We start from the raw sequence: 21,429 nt of genomic DNA, 5'->3' as shown, positions 1-21,429 counted from the left end.
TCCAATATCTATTGTCATACCTGACGCTCTTTCATTTTAAATAGACAAGGTGAGTATTGATGCCATTGACTGTCAGGCCAGAAGGGAACAGGCCAGTCAGTGACATGTAGTGAGTGTAAGCCTGGGCAGCTGATACTGTCTCAGCACTGGTATATCCAGCAAGAACACATCAGTCATTCTGGAAACAAAAGCAGACAAGTTCCAGTTTCAGCACTGCTGATGTACTCAGTATAGTTTTGGGGTGCAATGCTTTGGTTGTCTGAGAGTCCACTTGGTACTACTATACTTTATGCAGGGTTTTTTTGTGGCTAAATATACCTGGAAAGCCCAATCACTACAGAAAAACTACTATCAAGGCTTAGACAACTGGAAAACTTGGTCATTTTTTTAGGCTAGAAATCTAAGCATATATATTATGCCAATCAGTATTTCAGAACAGAATTATGACAGAATGAATTGGAATGAATTAAATGGAAAGGACTACAGGAAGTCACCTAGTTTAAGCTCCTACTCAGGGTACCATCATCTGAATGATCAAAACAACTCGCTCAGGGCTTGATCCAGTCCAATTCTGAAAACCTCCAAGGTTTTTCTTACATTTTATCAGAACCTCACATTTCTATTTATATCCATTATTTCTCAATCTCCTACCATCTGAAGAGCCTGATTCCTCTTACTAACTGTCTCTTAGTATAGGAAGGCTGCTATTAGGTCCCACCAAAGCCTCCTGTTCTCCAAGCTAAACAAGGCCCATTCCCTCAGCCTCTTCTCACAGGACCTCTGCTTCAGCCTACTAACCACTCCAGTACCCCTCCAAGGAAGTTGTTGGCTTATCAATGTCTTCTTTTATCAGACAGCCAAAAGCTGGAAAGACTATTCCACATGTGGTTTTACAAGTGCCAAGTCAAAGGAGATAATAATTTCATAATAAACTTTTCCACTGCCCTGATGAAAATCTGGGTCTTGTTCAACCTGCTGTCCACCAGGCCCCCCAAATCCTTCTCTGAAGAGGTGGTTCCCAACCAGTCATCCATCTTCCCAAGGGTCTCTTTACTCCTACTCATCCTTATTGAATCTCATAAGCCTGCACATTCCTGCAGACAAGGTTCTTCTGAATGGCAGCTCAACTGGTCCCCTTAATTTGGTGTCATCTACCATTTGAATTAATATGAACCATGTCACCACCATCCAGGTAACTGATAAAGATGTCAAACAGGACTCAACTTTTTACAGGCAATTAACCCATTAATCACTACCTTTTAAGCCTGATCATGCAACCAGTGTTTTACTCATTTGGCTGCCCAACCACTTAGATCATAGCACTCTAAACTAGAATGACAAGAATAGGACAGGAGACAGTGATGAAAGCCTTACTAAAGGCAAGGTGAATGATATCCACTGCTTCTTCCTCATCCACAAATCCAGGCATGTTATCACAGAAGGAAAAGAGGCCAAGCATTATTTATCCTTGATAAATCAATGGTGACTGTGCCCATATGCCTTCTTGTCATTGACACACACTGAAACGTGTTCCAAAAGGATTCACCCCACAACATTTCTGGGGAATAAAGTGAGCAGCACCAGCTTGTAATCCTATGGCTCGTCCTCTGGCCTGTTTTGAAGATTGTGGAACATTTGCCTTTCCACAGTTTGAGACTCCTCCCCAAGTGTTTTAAAGATGGTAGAAATAAGCCTTCCAGTGACACCACTGCAATGTGCAATATCAGCACCCCCAGATTCATCCTTATAAGGATGTGACCTTGTATGGATCGAGTTTTTCCGAGTAATCCCTGACTCAACCCTCATTTAATTCACTGTTAGTAGCTCTTCTCCTTGAACTCTGCCTCTGATCACAGAGGCCTGGGAGACCTTCTCAAATACCCAGGCAGATTGGTATAGCACAGAAAGATGCAACATTTTGTTCAGATGCATTATAACTCTATTTGCATACTGTGGGAGAATGTAGGAAGCTAAGTGGGAAGGCTAAAGAAATTGAGTAATCTGTCAAGGTGATCAACACTAGTCTACATTTCACATTAAAAGTTCTCAAAGAAATCTCTCAGTTTCACAAGCAGGAGCTGAGAAAAAGCTTCTTTATTCCTTTCCTTAATACTTGCCCAAGAATGGGAATCTTCTGAAACAGAAGCATATTTTTTAGTGAGTTTATAAAAATGAATGGAAAATTCAATCCTCATTTCCTACATCTGTCCAAATTCAGTTCTGCAAACAGACATTTTGAGCAGGAAATAAATGATTCATGAGTGTTAGAATAAGCAAGACAGATTTCATAGCAGACTTCATTACAAAACAAGTTTTACAGTAATAAAAATATCTTTACAGTTTTAAGGCTATATCTTTTAATCTTATTTCCCTCAGCACTGCTATTTTAAGGAAAAAAGTCATGTGAAGATCAGCCTTTTCACCAAGTCATTCTTTAAACAGAACAGCTCCCTGACATTCAGTTCACCCGAATAATTCACCCAACTCACTAAAACCAGGGGGACAAAATGACAAGCTAAGTAAGATTAATGATTTTCAAAGCCAATTGTATCCAAGAACTACATTAAAATATGTGCAAAGTTCAGGAATTCCAAAAATTTGCGTGGATTCATATTGACTTGATTCTGCTTTATTCACCATACACTGAATATATGCTCACATTATTACAATACCAACCTCATTTTGTGCAGAAACTGATGGGTACTAGAGGGGAAAAAAAAAAAATCTCCTAGTGATAGTAATTACTGATACTGCTCAACAGATCTAGAATTCTATTGCGGAAAATAAAGATGCATCAAGAATGAGCAAAACACTCAGATTAGTGACAAAACACAGTGAAGACAACAGCTATATGTTTGTTTTTATTTTCCAGAGAGTTTCTGACAGGTGTTGATTTTCAAACTGGTTAAACATTTCCCTACAATTTATGATCTCCACAGTTTTCTGTTGTTGACTGTTGGCATTCAGAAGATGCACAAATCATTTGTAACTATCAAGGCAATATTCACTGTGCTTTGAACATGAGGTATTGTAAGAACTCCATGAAAAAGTAGGCTCCTCTTGTTTCCACATTAGCCATGTAAATGGGTAGGCTTGAATACATACATGTGTATGCCTTAGGGCATTACCCATTGCACAAAACTGAACTTGTGCAATTTAAATTATTCCAACATTGAAAGTGACATAAGAAAAATTATGCTACTCATCCCCCAACAGCCAACCCAATGCTGAAGAAGAAAGCAGGCCAAAAGAACACAAATTAAGATCTGAAAGATTTTCAGAAGAAAAAACATCCATTTTACCTACTAACTTAAGTATTGTATATGAAGGTACTGTTAATAATTACCATTTACTTCTGATACCCAAATACATCTCTAATGCTTTATATTTCACGTTTCATGCAAGTTCCTATTATTTTGGTTTAATTTACCACAGTTTAATAGCTCCTTTTTCATGAGAAAAAACCTGATGTGATAGACAAAAGCTCTGAAAACAATCAAAAAGTTAATTCATGACGTGTTAAAACAAGTTAAAAGGGAAGAGGTTTCCTACTGGAAACTGAATCTGTTATGGCAGTAGCAGCAATTTTGTAACTTGATGAAGTACGAACACCCACTACTTGCAATTCAGGTTTATGATGTAATGTACAAGGATGCAAAGTATCAGTGCTACCTGGCAGAACCTCAAGCAGTTACTTTAGGATTAATAGAGATTGTAAAACACCAATTCAAGTAGTAATGTTTGGCCTTTTTTACCAGTTACTCTGCTGTCTGCAAATCTGTTGCCCAGTGACTTCCATAAATTAAAAGTGGGCTTTTTCCCAGGCTTCTCATTGCTTCAAAAATGTGAAAGAAATTGGTCATATGGTTAAAAGTTTTGCAAGTTAATAATAATTTCTGTTTGCAATATGCATAAATGTGAATTTAAAAGTACAAACCACTGATTTTCATAGCTTAAAAGAGCAACAAAGGAAGCCTAAGTGAATGGAAGATTAGGGGTAGAAATATTGTCCATCCTATGAGAATTAAAAAAAATATATATATCTATATGAGTATATTCCCTCTTAAAATGAAAAAGGGACAATATAGAAATACTGAGTTTAAATGACCCATTTTCATGAAAAAAAAATACTATTTTTGCATTTTTCTAGTGAAGTCTGCTATTTATTGGACAGAAGTCCATAAAACTAAAGTGCTCAGCAGCAAAACCTCATCTCATTTTTTCAGTTATATATAACCTTGCATGGAATATTGACCCTTCGCGTGATTGGTGTACTACTAAAATTAGTACCTTCACTCACAGATGGTTAACAAAATTAACTGACTGAGTTGTTCAATCACAATACATGTCAACTGTGCAGGTCAACTGAAGCTCAACACTCCTCAAGAAAGGGTGGCAAAAATAAAATATATCTTGCTTCAAGCCTAACCTAAGACTGCAATAGAGCTCTTATGAATACATGTCTGAAGAGCTCACAGCACTTAATATATAAAATCATTTTTTGAAGTAGGAGGTGATTTTGCTTTCTAATGGTTACCTCAAAGAACAAAAATCCTCTGTGGTCTCAAACTATAGCAACCACTAGCTGCATGATTTTGAATAATCATTATCTCTAACCCAATTTACTGATTTGGAAATATTTTGCAATTTGCACTCATTGATGAAAATAACACTTACCTTCCTGAATGTTGAAATGTTTAATTCATCATTATTCAAACTCCCTTAGAGGCTTAAGCATTAGAAGCTGTACAAACATGATTTCATACCCAAATGCAGCACTGTTTTGAACACTGTCAGATAGTTCTTACTTGTCATGTGTGGATGGTTTCACAAAACAGGTATAAACTAGACAGAAATTGGAGACACTAAAATAGCAGCTCTCCTCCAAACATACCCCAATCCCTAACGGAGAAATAAATAATTTAATTGAGTATCACTCCTTCGGATAGCAAAAAACCATATGTGCAGGGGAATGGTTGGTTCAATAGGCCAGAATAAATCTAGTCAAGAGTTCAGACAGCCAAATTTTATACAGCATATATGAAAGGATGCCAGCATCTACTGTCTATCCATAATCAGGCCTTACTGCACCAAATAACTTGCTAACAAGTTCAACCTGTGAAGTGCAGATCTACTTTTTCCAGATCAGTCTTCAAAGACTGTCTACCATTCAGCAGTTCACAAAGAAACATTAACAAGTGTATTAAGTATAAAAGAAAGTGGATTAATGATTTCTTCCACAAGTTCCCAGTCTTTCAGATTAAAGGAGTCCAACATGAAACAGTTAATTAACACGAAAGTTACACTAAATATGAAAGAATGACAATTCTCACACAGTCAAAAAAGAGACAGACCTCAGACCTCTTAAAAACACACAGAATTGAGCTGATTCAGCCAAATGGAAAGAAGGAGAATAATAATTTCTGAATAAGCACACACTAAATTGATTCTGCTTTGGAAAAAAAACAGTGTGCAATTTTAGAGGGCTAGGCTAAAATACATTCCCAGCCTTAGCAAAAAAATGTAAAAGCTTTTCCTGGAGAGAAATGATAACTTGGAACCTTCTTTAAATGATAAATACTAGATTTTCAATCTTATTTCTAAGACGATGGGCAAGAGAGAACATAACAGCAAACTTTGGAACCTCCCAGATACAGTCAGGTGATTGGAAGGTCCAAACACTCTCTGCAAAGTGGATTACAAAATGGTTGACGTTTTTATTTCTCTTCATCCACACAAACTGTTGTTGTCTGCACATACACAGCTCACTATTTACTTTCTCATATTAAAGTATACCTTTGCTTCCTTAGGAAGGTCCCTCCTTTGAGTAACTACACTCACAGATCTATTAAAATGGTTACACATTAACAGGCACACAGCCGTATGGCCAGAAGTGACCCCTCAGCTACTGGCTGAAGGAGAAAGCCTTTAAAATTGCCCTCCAAATGAAAGCTTCCATAAACAGAATAATTTGTCATTACTCAACTGATATACAGGCTGATGAAGACTGGGAAATTCCTCTACCCTTGAAAAAAATGCACATCTATGGTTGAAGGTCTTTTGTACAATTACTCTGGATAAACCATTAATCTCCACAAGCAACTACATCTGTCCATTTTAACACACAAACAGCAGATTTTAGAAGAGTACATGTAATGGCTATACCAATGTAAAACACACAAAGATGTACCATACTGGGTCAGATCAAAGAATTACCTAGATTTTTATGTCTGACCTCTCTCAAAGTTCTTCTCTCCTTCCTCATCAGGGTTACTGAACAGCATAATCAGAAAAACACTGAAATTTTGGTAGTTAACTATGCTCCACCTAGTAAAGAATACTAACATTTGTACTCCTAAACTGAACAGAGATGAATAATGAATCATTGAACAATCTGATTCTCCACAATTATAGAAGGAAATAAGGCAGTTACTTCCTAAATCTCCAGTGCAGGGCACAGCATTTCTTAACATTAAAAGCCTAATTAACCTAATTAAAAGCCTTTACTATGCTTATTCTTTCTGCCCATTTCTTTTTTCTAGGATTATTCTAGGATTCATCCTTTTACCTATTAGAACTAATCAGCCTAAAGCTTGTCATCCTCTCCATGGATGTACTTCATTCATCCAGCAAAGAAATACTGAACCCTTCTGCCATAGAAGCCAAAACAATTTTCAGGAACTTCATATGTAAACTTCTTGTCAATGCAAAATCCATACCAATCATTGTTACTGTGAACTGCAGAATCCCTTGTGGATCAGATAAATAACTATGTCTCATAAGACTTCCATGAAACAACCCCTAACCTAAAAAGAGATAGGACAAAATCTTCTCCAGAATACTTCTTTGCTCTCTGTAAGTCTACAATGCAACTAAGACCACTTTTTTCTTGTGTGGAAGAAACTTCACAGTTGCTTTCCATTTGTGTGCATAAGATGCACCTTCCCGTTCCTGAAAAGCAGAAAAAATAACTTCATTTTGTAGCATACTGACAAGGAAGTGTCCAGTACAGACATAATACAGAAACCTTCAACCATAATACCTAGCTCCACTGAAAAGACCTAGCCTAGGTTGTCCAAGTATGACCACTCTTAAAGACAACGTCTTTCTCATCAATCTACTGCTTCTTTAGATCAGATCCAAGACATGAATTGACTATGGAGAATTAGTTTCTTCTACAGCAAAGCATTACTTTTCAAGCAGGTGAGTGTTCCTTAGCTGTCTTGCTTTTGACATTTATAACATCTCTAGTAAGAGCTTAAAAGCTTTGGTATGATATCCTGAATCCTTTAGCAAATCAAACGTTTAGTATTAAATGTTTCCATATCTCAAAAGAGACTTAGCTGTAATAATAAGCCTCATGGAGGCTTACAGCTGTGAGATCAGATGGTGAAATAGACTGTGTGGGTATCTTGCTTCTTTAATAAGGAAAGCCCTAGTTTTCTCAAGTTACTTTTGTTGCTTTACAGTATGTTTCTGTTCATCTGAGAACTGATACCCACTGATGCTGTGTTTTCTCACAGCAAGATTGGAGGTCGATTATAGGAGACACTACTGTTTCCAGTGTTAGAACTTCCTCCTGGTCCAAAATAACTCAAGTCTACGAAAAGGTTAAGCATGTGATGAGCATTCTTGCACTTACAGGTCCTCAAAGACAATATGCTAGAACACAAACATATGTTCAGAAAGCTCTTCCCTCCCCTCAGCCAAAGTATTTGTCACCTGATACATTTTTTCTCTAAAAACTGGACCATTACTCAGACAATTTCATGACTCCTGCAAGGGAAAAAGGTTTGTAAGCCTCATCACACTGCATTAAAAAAGGCAGGATTTGGATTTATTTTTTTTTTAATGCCAGGCACAATCAACTACTATGGAAGAACCAGATTCAGTACAAAGTACCTGAAGAAAAAAGATTTTCATCTCTGAATGGTGGTAGTTCATGTGCTGACTAGTTTTAATTGCAGAAACAAGTGACAAATGCATAATCCTTTGGAATCCACATCAACATATAATTAGAAGACCATCTGTTCTGAAATTTCAACAAGCCAAGGTAGCTGGTACCTGATGATCTGACAAGAAGGATCAAAAATTCATAAGCTTAATGTGAAGCATACTTTCTCATGTAGAAGGCCCGCAACTGTGAAACATTTAGATGGCAAAAGAATATTTAGTGAAGTGCCTACTCCTGGGCAGTGCTGCTCGTAAGAACACGGTGATGATGTTGTGTGCATTAGCCAGAAAGAAGTGTGATTATGCTCATTTTTGGTAGAGATACTAGTGAGGCTTAGTTCATTTCAGACTACCATTTCTTATTTGCTTGTTTTTCCAAACCTGGGCTGTTTCTCTGCTTCTCTTCCCAGCCCACTGAAGCAGGGATGTAAAGGGGAGGGAAGAATAGGAAAGTAAGAAATTGTACCACTGTAGAAACAGAAAAGCATAGCAGCACACCAAAGAACATGATAACAATGCAGATATCAAACAGCAACAGGCATTAAACAAAGCACCTTTTCAAATGATAGAACTTATTCTCCACCTCTCTACTATATTTGCAGAATACTGAATAAGATAAATTTATGGGACAGTTCATCTCCATCCCATCCCTCAATATAAAGTGTATTTTTGTTGTGTTAGGCATGAAACTAGAAAAGCCATCAACCTATGACATGGTCTTATTTTGTGCGCTTGCAGTGAGCTCCCCAAGATCACTAGGAAACTACATACTGCCTTTAAATTCCTTTTGATGTTGTGGAGTCAAATTCCAGAAGAATCTAACTGCCTCCAAACAAATGCTCACTCTTGCTGGCTTATAGTATTTATTTTCCAAAACAATGACAACAACAATTAAGATTTTAAAAGCAGTCCATACTGGAACTGTAAGCGGCATAGAGCAACAAGGACTAAATAATTTTTCTCTAATGTCTCAAAGGGATCCTGGACCAGTGGTCCCTACCCAGGGAATGGCAAAGCAGCCCACTGCACACACACTTGATTGATTTAAATAACAATAGGAAAAAGTAGTAGTACATACATGAAATTCTTTTAAAGCTTGTATATAGATTTATAAATGCTTCAAATGCAACGAAGCTACCAAAATCTTAACGATTAACGTTTAACGTTTGTTTTATTTAACGATGATAGTACATCACTTAGCATTCCAGTTTACAAATGATGTTGCTAAAATTAAACTGAAGAAGCCAGTCACATGGCATTGATTCCTTTAACTGTCATACATAGGTCTAACTCCTCAGCTTTCTAATTAAATGATAACTAGAAGAAGCACTCTTAATAGTGTTCTATACCTGTATTTTGGCATCTGATCATTCTCATTTCAATGAGCACATTTTTTGGCTTGGTTTTCTTTGGTTTTTTGGTTTAGTTGGGTTTTTGGGAGGGGGGTGCAGGGGTAGCTGGTATGTTCTTAATGGAGGTCAACTGACCTCCCACCGTATTTCTGCTTTGCAGTCTAGGATACTAGTGCTGCAAGCACTAAGCAAATCACTTGCATAAAACAAATGGCATCAACACAGAAGGAAACTAACTACTTTTTTCCCTTGTGGTTTTTTTTTTTCCCACTACAAAAGACAACTCTGTTATTTCCAAAAGGACTCAATATAAATCTGCAAATACTATGTAAATATATACTTATGTAGACGTTGCGCATTATGAAACTAAGTTTTGCTGACAAGACTTTCTTTTTAAAGTCTAGTAATCATTATCTTCAGATAAAAAAAAAGAGATACTCACTAAATTTAGCAGATGTCAAAATTTTTCCCTCTGTTGATCAGAGAAAGGCCAAAAATCATACAGAAAAACTACATACCATTATCCATACCAGAAAACAAAAACTTTAATCCCAAGTAGCCACACTTACCTGCTGACAAATCCCCAAAATCTGATTTCTGTTGAGAAGCTCAAATCACCACAAATCAGTATTACCAAAAGCACTGGTATTTTATTGTGTTCATTAAACACAAGTGTATATACAACGTGAATTCAAAGGAGTTGTACAGTGGAATACCTTGATCATTACCAAGTTTCTTCTCTTTTTCACTTCCTGCCAGTTGAGACTAAAATGGCATTACACAATGTTTCTTTCTTCAATTATTAGTTCAGATACTGGGCATGACTGCTCTTGCTAAATTATCCAACACAGTAATCACTTTCAGATGATAGAAATGTCTTCTCTAAACTCTTTTAGTCTCTAGCTCTTATCTCAGAATACAAACATATATTTTTATCCTAAATACAAAAGTTTCTTTGTCTTACTAATGTCTTAAGTGTTATACAGACTGTATACAGGATATCAGGTATCTACTTCGCAGAAAAAAAAATATTTTTTCCAACTAACAGTTAAGTTGTGATAGCACACTGTTGCATCAGCTTCAAGTCTATGTCACTTTCTAATATTACCAAATTTGAATAGTTTTTTTTAAGTTTTATTTCAGTTTTCAGTCTTGGAGGCATACACAAAAACTGGCATATGTATCACTAATACAACTACAATCCTTTTTCCATGGATTCAAAAGTGTTCCTCTACCCTTCTACCTAAACCAGTAACACACAGAGTAAAAAAGACACAGGGAAATACTTAATTTCATATCAGAAAGCTATAACATCAGTTAAAGACTGCTGCTAAAATGAACTATAGGGTAGGAGTACAGCCATGCTATTGCTGTCATCTATCATTATTCCACTGTTCAGGGAGTGACTGAAAGAAAGTCTCTTCTAAACCAGAGCCTTACACAGTTTCAAGCTACCTAGTCCATACTTCAGAAAGTAAGGACACTTAAGGGAAAAAGTTAGTAACTCAAATACCACAATACCATAATGCCAGAAGAGACAATGACTTCTAGAGAAACATGGTAACACAGACAAGATTGTTTGACAAACTACACACTGAATGGTGGAATAATACACTGCAACCCTAGTTAGGAGTATAATGTCGGAACAGTCTCATACATAGCAGACAAAGAATTATAGCAGAGAGTGCTATTTAAAACTGTGCTATTTAAAACTGACATAAAATCACAGAATAATTAAGGCTGGAAGGGACCTTAAAGATCATCTAGTTCCAACCCCCCTGCCAGGAGCAGGGAACCCTACCACTAGTCCAGGTTGCACAAAACCTCATCCAAGCTGGCCTTAAAACCTCCAGGGCATCAACAACCTCTCTAGGCAACCAATTCCAGTGAAGAATTTCTTCCTAATATCTAACCTAAATCTCCCCTCTCTCAGTTTAAAACCATTACCCCTTGTCCTATCACTATCTTCTCTGATGAAAAGTCCCTCCCCAGCTTTCCTGTAAACCCCTTTCAAGTACTGGAAGGCTGCTATAAGGTCTCCCCAGAGACCCATTTTATTACAAGCTGCTTTTAAGTTGGTAGTATTCCCCTTGTATGTTTAATGATCAGGACCAGTAATTCAGCCTATGCTACAGTTCAAAGCAACTCAGGGTATTAGATTACAGCTCAACAAGAAACATGGGAGAAAAGGGGCATTGGGGAACCTAGATAAGCATAAAAATTCTAATTTTATTTCCTTACAGAATTGCAAAAAGACACAAAACAGAAGGCCTATCTCTTGGGTGATAACACGACAATTTTTGAAGTCACTACAAGTTGCTGCAACTTGATAAATGCCTCAGATATCAAGCACCCTTGAAGAGACAGTTCTGAGTTATTCTGAAAGAGAATTAAGTTATAATTTCATGCTGCAACTGGGGAAAGACAGAGGGAACCATAAAGCTGGCACCACTTGAGAGAGCCAGCAGACATTTGCCACTCAAATAATTGTTTAAGAGCAATGCTGTGGGATACAGATAATGCCTTTAAGCAATTACTATGGGTCCACATATTGCACAATTCAACATTGATAAGGGGAGAAAGTTTAGCTTCCTAACAACTAATAACCAACTCAGGAATGGTACTAGCATTAGAATGACATAGTACTAAGACAAACCAAAACTTCATATATTTAAAAACCTCAAAATGAAATCAATAGAGAAGTGAGAATTAATCTGATTTTCGGAGAAGAAATGTACTCATCAGAAGCTCAGCCAGTCTCACAACAGCAGCACTCAATGCATTCAAGAGGCTAATACATGGACAACTATATTTTTTAAAGTAAGAAGCTCATTTGACACTACTATAAAACTGGTAGTACTTGTGACTCTGGAGAAAAACACTAATGAAATTATGGAGTATACCCATCACAATTCTCCATCACAATAAAGTAGAATCTTCTTCAAGTGCTTACCCCTAGCAAGGTGAAATTCCTTTCAGCAATATTTTCTTGGTTAAACTCTCACTCAGACATCCAAGGTCTCTAACCACAAAAAGACCACAGAAATACATCAAAGTAAAAAGATGTTTTCAGCAGCACCACATTATTTCAGCTGAAACATAAATCAGATCTTAAATGTAGATCAGTCAAAAGTGGGAAAGATCAGTGCAGGGCGTTAGGCATCAAATTTGCATTGCACTACTTATTTTAAGGTATAATCACATTGTTATAAGCAAATTTCAGCTGAAAGTTTTGGGTTTTTTCTTGAGTTCCACATATTCCACCATGGTCCAGTTTTAGGGAAATTTTTTCTACTGAAGAGCAAAAAATACTCACTGTCTTTCCTTCCCTCTTCTGGCTTCTGATGAAGAGGTTTCCAAGGAAACTTTAAACCACACTAAAAAAAATATTTTTCAACTCAAAAAAAATACAGTTCCTACTAAAGCATGTTGAGGAGAGCGATCCCACGCCAAAAACAAGCTCCTGTTTATTGGCTCTCTCAGTTTCTCCCTAGATATACATGAGTTTAACATTTAAGAAATCATTTACATTCTCCTTTTGTCTTCTTGCAAGTGTAATTGGTTAACTAAACCCCATTTCACTGAAACTATTGTTTTTTTCCAAGTACTTATGTTAACTACAGGAATACTTCCCATGTTTACTTTTGAGCTCTTCAAAATGACACTCCCCATTTTTTAAAAGAAAGGATTTTCTGACTCTTAAAGATCAGTAACAAAGGATGAATATAAAGTTCAGAATATGCTAGACTCCACAGATGCAGTATTTTCTCAGAGCAGCTGATGAATACAGGTGTGCTGCACCACAACTCGTGAAAACACCACAGCTCAGCAAGACTGAAGTTCTTTCAAAACCTTTGAAAGCTTTATGGAAGGCCTGAAGCCAGTGGAGTCCCCTAGGGGTCAGTGCTGGGTCTGGTCTTGTTCAATATATTCATCAGTGACCTGGAAAAGGGGATGGAGTGTATCCTCAGCAAGTCCACTGATGATACCAAACTGCGAGGGGTAGCTGACACTCCAGGGGGCTGTGCTGCCATCCAGCATGACCTGGACAGGCTGGAGAGCTGAGCAGAGAGGAACCTAAAGACATTCAATAATGGCAAGTGTAGGGTCCTGCACCTGGGGAGGAAGAACCCCATGCACCAATATAGGTTAGGGATGGATCTGTTGGAAAGCAGTTCTGAGGAGAAGGATCTGGGATTCCTGGAAGATAGTAAATTATCCATGAGGCAGCAATGTGCCCTTGTCACCAAGAGGGCCAATGGAATCCTCAGGTACATAAGGAATAGTGTGGCCAGCAGGTCGAGAGAGGTCATTCTCCCCCTCTACTCTGCCTTGATGAGGCCACATCTGGAATACTGCATCCAGTTCTGGGCTCCCCAGTTCAAGAGTCTAGCAGAGGGCAACAAAGATGACTGGCAGATTGGAACATTTCCCTTAAAAAGAAAGGCTGAGAGAGGTGGGACTCTTTAGCCTGGAGTTGAGAAGGCCGAGGGGAGACCTTATTAATGCCTGTAAGTATCTAAAGGATGGGTGCAAGGAGGTTGGAGCCGGACTCTTTTCAGTAGTTCCCAGTGACAGGACAAGGGGCAATGGGCACAAGCTGGAACACAGGAAGCTCCATTTAAATATCAGGAAAAACTTTACTGTGAGGATGACAGAGCACTGAAACAGGCTGCCCACAGAGGCTGTGGAGTCCTCTTCTCTGGAAAAACCCACCTGGATGCAGTCCTGAGTAATGTGCTCCAGGAGATCCTATTTTAGCAGAAGAGTTGGACTAGGTCATCTCTAGAGGTCCCTTCCAACTCTGACAAGTCTGTGATGCTGTGATTCTGTGATATCAAAGATATCCCTGACACCTATTGCCCTAAAAAGACAATGAAACAAAAAAGAGACAGGACTGCCTCATAGCATACTCTTTAATTTCTCTGTTCATTCTCTGATCTTCATGGAATCCAGAAAAATTCTTGGAAATCCCTAAACAATACAAACCAAAAGACACTACTGCATTTTTCACAGGAGGCCAAAGTTGCAATCAAACAGAACTCACACTTTCATGTATTTTTAACAACTCCCAAAACCTCCAGACAGTTCAATCAGACAAAGCTGAGGTGGCAAGGACAGCAATAGTAAAACACAATCAGGGACAATCAAGTGTGCAGAGAGGACTAGAGAGCCAAGACCACAGCAAAGAGATTAAGATGACTATCACAGAGAGATTAAGATGACTATCAGATAATGGCATGAGTCAGTCAGCATCTCAGCTCCATGAGTTGAGTTAATTTTTTTAACAATGCTCTTGGCCTTATCTAAACTAAGTCCTGCCCATGTGACAAGTCTTTATTAAAAGTGATGTGCTGAAATACTCATATTGAGACCCAAAACATCAGTTCTTGCAATTATACTGGAACACATTTTATGGGGAGGTTGCAGGGGTAATGAAGAGATTTATCTGGTCCCCCAACAGATGAGAGAAATCCCTTGTTCAGTGTCTACACAGAAAAGTCTGTTTAATTACAGTAAATCCTATTAAACTGATCTTCCTTATAAAGGGCTAAAGTGACCAACTCCAAAAGGCTATAGAAGACATAATGAATTCAGAGTTTAATTGGGACACACTGTTAGCTAACTATAATCTATTAATTAGCATTCTTAGTTTTTACAGCTCAATACAATAATACACTTTTACTTTCAAATCGCACCCTTCTTTTTTTGGACCAAAGTTATACAATTCTACCAGTGTGGTACTAATTACAGTGATTGCCTAGAGAACAGCAGTCTGGAAATATCTACAAATGTTTAATTAGGGGATAAAGGAAAGACAAGGGAAAAAAATAAAAAAAAAAGCCCTCAGATAGAGGAACCACTGTTCTCCCATCTATACATATTTAGTAACTGCTTAACAGATTCTAAACCAGTCGTTCATTGCATTTTTCTTGCAAGATTTCCACAGCATCCTTGAATGTCAAAACTGGTTTCAGAAAAAAACTTAATTATATTCTAATACATTCTCTTCAGTATAAAAACAGAACTTGAAATTGAAAGGATTTGAGAATTAAAATACTTACCTGCAGCTGAAATACAAAGAGTAGCAGAAAGTTGAGTGAATGGTATTTCATATATTTATGCTACTGGTACTGTATCACTGTAACTAAATTTTTCACTAGATTACTCCTTCTAAGGAATTCCTACTTTTGTAATAAAAATAAATATTACTTTTTGTAATAAAACTTTAGGTTTTTTTCACTCCAATATAACGGATGACAATGAGTCTGAGATGTCACACATATTAACAAATCCCATGTTGTGATACTTATCATTCAGTAAGAATACAGCTTTAAAACCACATGATAAGTTCATGAAATTATTTCATACTAACTCAGGAAAAGCCACTTACTTTCTTCAACTCAGTTCTTTAAAATGTGAAAAATAAAATCTTAGATAGCTTCAGTGTAGATGTTATCACTAACCAAAACGACTCTACTATTTAAGACAGGTCACCAGAAAGTAGTACATGTCAAGTACTTCCAGCTCTACTTTTTAACTCCAGCAGTTTCCTTCTCCTCTTCCCCTTCTAAAGGAAATCTTAAAAAAAGCACTGTCTAAAATAGCAAGTATACCTTAAAAGGTTGAAGAACTTGATCATGCTTGAATTATGGGAACTATTTCATTAAACTTTCCTGGTTATTTAAAAAACTGAACAGGGAAAGTAATTTTATCATGGTGAAAGCGGACTTACATTTCAAGGAACTTCTTAAGTTGGACATTGGGCCTGTTTTCCGTCAGTGTCTGGAGAGATGCCGAACTCCCCTTTGGCCAGAAGCAGCTGAACAGCAGGACACTAACTCAAAAGCTAGTAGTTACTTCAGGATTAAGCTAAGCAAGAGTCTAGGTGGGGAATTTTAAAAAAGCTTTTAATAAGTAGAGCTGACTACAAAGAGACTTCAATTTTAATCAGCCTCCCAGTTCTCTTCTAATTCAGGAATGCTTTTAAGAGGGACAAGACAAAGGAACTAGACACCCAAAATTCTCTCCTGCCTATTCTCTAACTAGCCAGACCAATTAAAAATAAAAAACACAAACAACTGTAGGGTGCTTTATGATAGTGGTGTAACAAGATATACACAGCTACAAAAGAGTAGATGAGCAGGTCTTAAACAGTATTACGTAAATGTAGCAAAGAACACAATTTACATCCGTTTGTGAAAACTGCAGGTCTGGAAGTTTTAGCTGGCGCTCTAAAGTAAGACCAATGTAATGTTAACTTTGCGTTACCAGCAACCTGTCAACATCCAGCAACAAGTCAGTTGTATCTGGGGTCAGCAGTTAGTACATTCTGCATTTTAGAGAATATTTCAAGAGGTAAGCACTACAGAAATATTAATTATGATTGGGGCAAAATATTTCAAAAAGGAAACTAAATAGTTAGCATCAGTCCTAGGAAAAAAACACATGACACACAAGGAGAAATCAGCACTTAAGGGGTGGCTTATAAATCTGACATGAAACACTTAAAAAGAAGTTTGCAAGTTGAAAACACATCTTAATCACGCTGATTAACTGGGAAAAGCACCAATATCATTTAGCTCCTTCCAAGAGACATGCAAGTTTATTAAACTCATTCAATCATGCTACTGCACTAACACAACAGTGACATTAGATGACAAACCTGGTTTTCTTCTTGCAAAACTCTGTATTGTTCCTTCCAAATGGTGATTTTTGAAGCTTCATCTTTCCTCAAAGCTCTCTCCTTTTTTAGCTCAGGACTCCAGAAGGTCTTGATACTGTTCATAGAAGAACTCAGCTTGCTTTCTTTCACCTCCACATCCTTGCGAAGTAAATCGTTTTCCCTTAAGACTTCTTTGAGTTGTGTCTGCAGATCCATGATTGTGTTATCTCTGGCCTGGCGCAGTGAGTGAGGCACAGTGGATGCCATACTCACAGGAGGGAGATGGTGCTCTCCAAATGCAATAGTATCACTGGCAACTCCACTACTGGCAATGTTAGGGCTGCTACCCATTGCAGTCATCCTAACACCGTAAGGCAGCCGCCCCCCAGACCGGCCCAAAGTCATGGTGCTTTTTGGGGTGTCTGCACCCACGTTCTCATGGTCACTAAGATACATAGGGCCAGACGTAGCATAGGCAGCATTTAAGGACTGAATGTTTTCCATAGAAAGAGTTTTCCCACTCCCACCCCCAGTACCACCCCCAGAACTGCCTCCTGTGCTGTTGGTTCGACGATGGCCCAAACGTGGTGACCGTGGCAGCCTTGGTGAACGCCCTGGACTCTGGTTGCTTGGCTCAACCTTACCAACTGACCGAGCACTTCCATACATGATTAAACTGGTGGTGTGAGGCAATTAGATAGGCAGAAATCAGGAATTAAAGAAATCCTGTTAAGTTCTTCAACGGCTTTAAGTCAGCTTAAGGCCAATCACAACATATAACAGATCCAGTTGTCCATCTTTGATGTCACGTGCTCACAATGTTCAGGACCATATCTGTATCAATAAGAATAACATATTAAAAACTATATAAATAAAAATAACATATTAAACACCTAGTTTATCACAAAATAATTTGTCCCATACTAGAATAGTGTATTCTGCTACCTGAGTAAGAGATACAATCAAAATTTAAAGCGCATTCAGTAAGATTTCTTTCCTTGAAGCACTGCTAGCTCCCCTAGAACAGAATTTCTGAACCTTGTTGCTGTGAAAAAAAATCCTGGAAATGGGAATGCAGGAAGGACTGAAATTATTCTGATCATGATCTCGACTAGCATGTCCTTTTAGTGTTGCTGTCAGCCCTCCTTCAAACCCAGAAGTCATGACCAAAGCTAAAAATCATCATTAAATCATTACTGACCACAAAGCTTAATAAGCAAGTATAGATACAGGTATAAAAGAACAGCAGTCACAGAGCAATGGGACCAATAAGGTTAAAAAGAATACGAGAACCACATCTGCACTGGAAACTGCTTCATCTCTTAGTTTCTCTCCAACTGGGATTCAATCCTAAACGTGACTGGTCGGACCAACGGAACAGGCTGCCCAGAGAGGTTATGGAGTCTCCTTCTCTGGAAACTCTGAAGATCAGTCTGGACATGCTCCTGTATGATCTGCCCTAGGTGTTGCTGCTGCTGCATGGGGGTTGGACTTGATGATCTTCAGAGGTCCCTTCCAACCCCTGTGGTTCTATGACTTAGATCTTTGTTCAGGTTAAGCAAATACTTCAATCAAAATGCACTCGTTAAGCAGCTCAGATTAAATCAATTAAATAATATCATTCCAACAGCAGGGACCTCTGAAAACACAAAACAGTACACTATCATGTTGTAGTTCCTCATCCCCTCTCCTTTTCCATTAAACACAGACTGGTGGCATGTGCAAATTTTAATTTTTATTTATTTATTTATTTTGCACTGCAGCATTATGCTGTTCTATAAGCACTATAAGCAGGTATCTCTTTATTACAGGAGCACTGAGCTGAGACCACAGTTAGTAGTCAAGATCTAGTAGAGGAGCAAGAGACAGGGAGGAAATCCACTTGCAACTGAACTACTGCATGGTAGAACTACTCCCACTGTACAGGTCCTCCTTTTTTCCCTATTTTTTTTCCAGTGTAAACTATTTCAAGTCACTGTTGGGTTCAACTGAAATCAAAGTCAGAACACTGTAACATTACTGGTCTGACCTCAGCATATAAAATGAAAGAATGCCACACAGTATCTAACGAGTAGCAGCATCTTACATATCCCAACATCTTTCCTTTCACACCATCTTTCATCTAGCCACACCTGCTCAGAAGTTAGGTTTGCCACATATTGGTATGTTTTTGAGATAATAACTGGGCAAGCAGATCAAAGATTAGGCTTAAAACAGGCATACACTTACAAAACAAATTGTAGAAATAGTAAAAGTGGGTGGAGCAGAAGAGACTGAAAAATAATATGGAAGAAAATACTGGAAAAGGATAGAAAGACTAAAAGTAAAACCTTGATTAAAAAATATACAAGTTAGTACAGGAAAAGATACAACTAAAAACAGTTAGTTTAACTAATTAGGGTTAGTTTAACCCTAATTTTGAAATGGAAAACTAGACCACAGTAGGCCAGCATTTTTTTCATTTTCACACTATTTCATACAAGATATAGTAGCATGAGTAATTTTACAAAGCTTATGGAAGCTTATCCTGTTTTGTTCAAGTGCTTGCTCTCACTTTGTTTTTAAGTGAGAATGAAAGCTAGCAACAGTATTGCTATTTTAAACACATATGAAAGAACAACAGGGCCAAGGAAAGATAGCCAGCAGCATTAATAATTGAAGTTAGCTTACGAATCACCACCTATAGATAATTTTTTTTAAAATACAAGTTACAGATAAGATATTTATTCTATTTCAGCTACATATCTTTATGCAAAACAGTACAGAAATACAAACAACTATGTAACAAAGTGTACAGAGTTGTTTCAGTAAGTAAGACACTATGCCCCAGATCTGGAAGAAAAACACTTCTTCCAAATAGAAGAGCTATTTCAGACTGATCTCACTGTTCGAGATACCAGAATGCTAAAAATGCTGCTGTGACACCAGTTGAGCACTCAAAACAAGCCAGATATTATTTCTTAGACACCACATAAAGGACACACTACTGAGAGCTTATATTCAGAGGATTCTCTTGAAAAGTAATCCAAATCACAGCACTTAAATAATTTCCTGGAAACTCACACCACAGTAAATAAGTGTAAATACTCATTCATTTAACAGCTTTAAATGAGATTAACTTGAACCAAAGGATTAAACATGTTTTATTCTCTGTGTTTCAGTTAAAGCACTTCCCAAAAAAAACCCCACTAAGTTTAAATGTTGCTAGAAGCACATTAGTGCTGCATGCAGAAGGATCACTTAGGAACATGCTTAAACACACAAAGAAGCACACAAAAGATTTTAGATAATTTTTAATGAGCTCATCACCTCCAAAACAGAAAAGTCATGGAATTGCTTTCTCCTTGCTTTAGCAAATGTTTTGTTAAGATATTAATAGCTTTTCAAAAAAATGAAAGTGCCTGATGTCCTTGACAGAGAAGCATCTTCCCAGGCTTCTAAAAGGAGTTGGTAGCACAGATGGTACTGTGCCATAGCCATCTTCTAATATAGCAGGCAGGCTCTCCTCCACCTTAAGTGGAAAAACCAGTCCTGTGCTAATTCAGCTCTAGGCTTTGCACCACAAGTACACACCATCCTCTCTGCTAATCCACAAAAATAAATAAATAAATAAATCATGATACTTCTCTTGAAAGAAAAACTTTCATTACACCATTGTTGAATGCATGTATTGTGAATATTCCAAAACTGGGAATACTCCAAATATTAACTAAACACACCATTCCAACCATGCAGTCTCAGTATTTTCACTGACAGAGATCTGTCATCAATCAAGAGAAACAAAATATTTACAAGATAAATCTGAATGCTTTTTTAAAAATATGTATCTATAGATATATAAATATCTAGTAGCAGTTATCATCAGCCATTCCACTTTACTGCTATTCAGAATCTATAAATACAAGTAGATATTAAGACAATTCAAACCAAGAAAAACATCTTTCAACCTGGAATCAGCATAGTGAAGGAAACAACAGAAACATGTTTTCTCATTCACAGTACCAATTCACACAGAAGAAGAAAGAGTTCTAGTTTCCCTTTAGGAGTCCAAGCAAAATTACATGGAAGATTTCCTTCAGGCAACACCATAACTAGAAAAGTTAAAGTTGTTCAGCATTCTGATCAACACTAGCATTTTACTAGGAATCTCACTTATCCATAAGACCAACCTGCAGCACTGTTACATTGGTTTTTTTCCATCTTCCACTGTGACTCTAAATTTAGTCACAACTAAATCATCCCTTAACCTTACAGGATGCTGGTAACCCCAAGGAACACTGTCCAGCTATTACATGAACTATATTTTTCCTTTGCCTACACTCCTGTAGGTATCAAACACCTTGGGTGCTTTCTGCCAATACAGGAACCCTTACCTAAGATTACAAAGAAAAAAACTATAAACTGCAAATATTAAAAAAAAAAAGGCAAAAAAAAAAAAAAGCACTGAAGCCAGTGCTA

General features: G+C 37.5%; 1 protein-coding gene across 2 annotated transcripts in view; it reads right to left on the bottom strand.

The window, feature by feature from the left end:
- Positions 1-17,640, bottom strand: part of ERC1 (ELKS/RAB6-interacting/CAST family member 1) — a 269,913-nt gene extending 252,273 nt beyond the window's left edge. For both annotated transcript variants that reach the window (XM_009995202.1, XM_009995203.1), the window contains exon 1: positions 16,972-17,640. In XM_009995202.1, coding sequence (XP_009993504.1) covers positions 16,972-17,640 — 669 coding nt within the window. The remainder of the gene's footprint in view (positions 1-16,971) is intronic.
- Positions 17,641-21,429: the final 3,789 nt, after the last annotated feature.

Source organism: Chaetura pelagica, unplaced genomic scaffold (genome assembly GCF_000747805.2).
Source record: "Chaetura pelagica isolate M959 unplaced genomic scaffold, ChaPel_1.0 scaffold343, whole genome shotgun sequence".
NCBI lineage: Eukaryota > Metazoa > Chordata > Aves > Apodiformes > Apodidae > Chaetura > Chaetura pelagica.
Note: the sequence above shows the minus strand (reverse complement) of the source record. Positions and strands in the feature narration are given on the sequence as shown.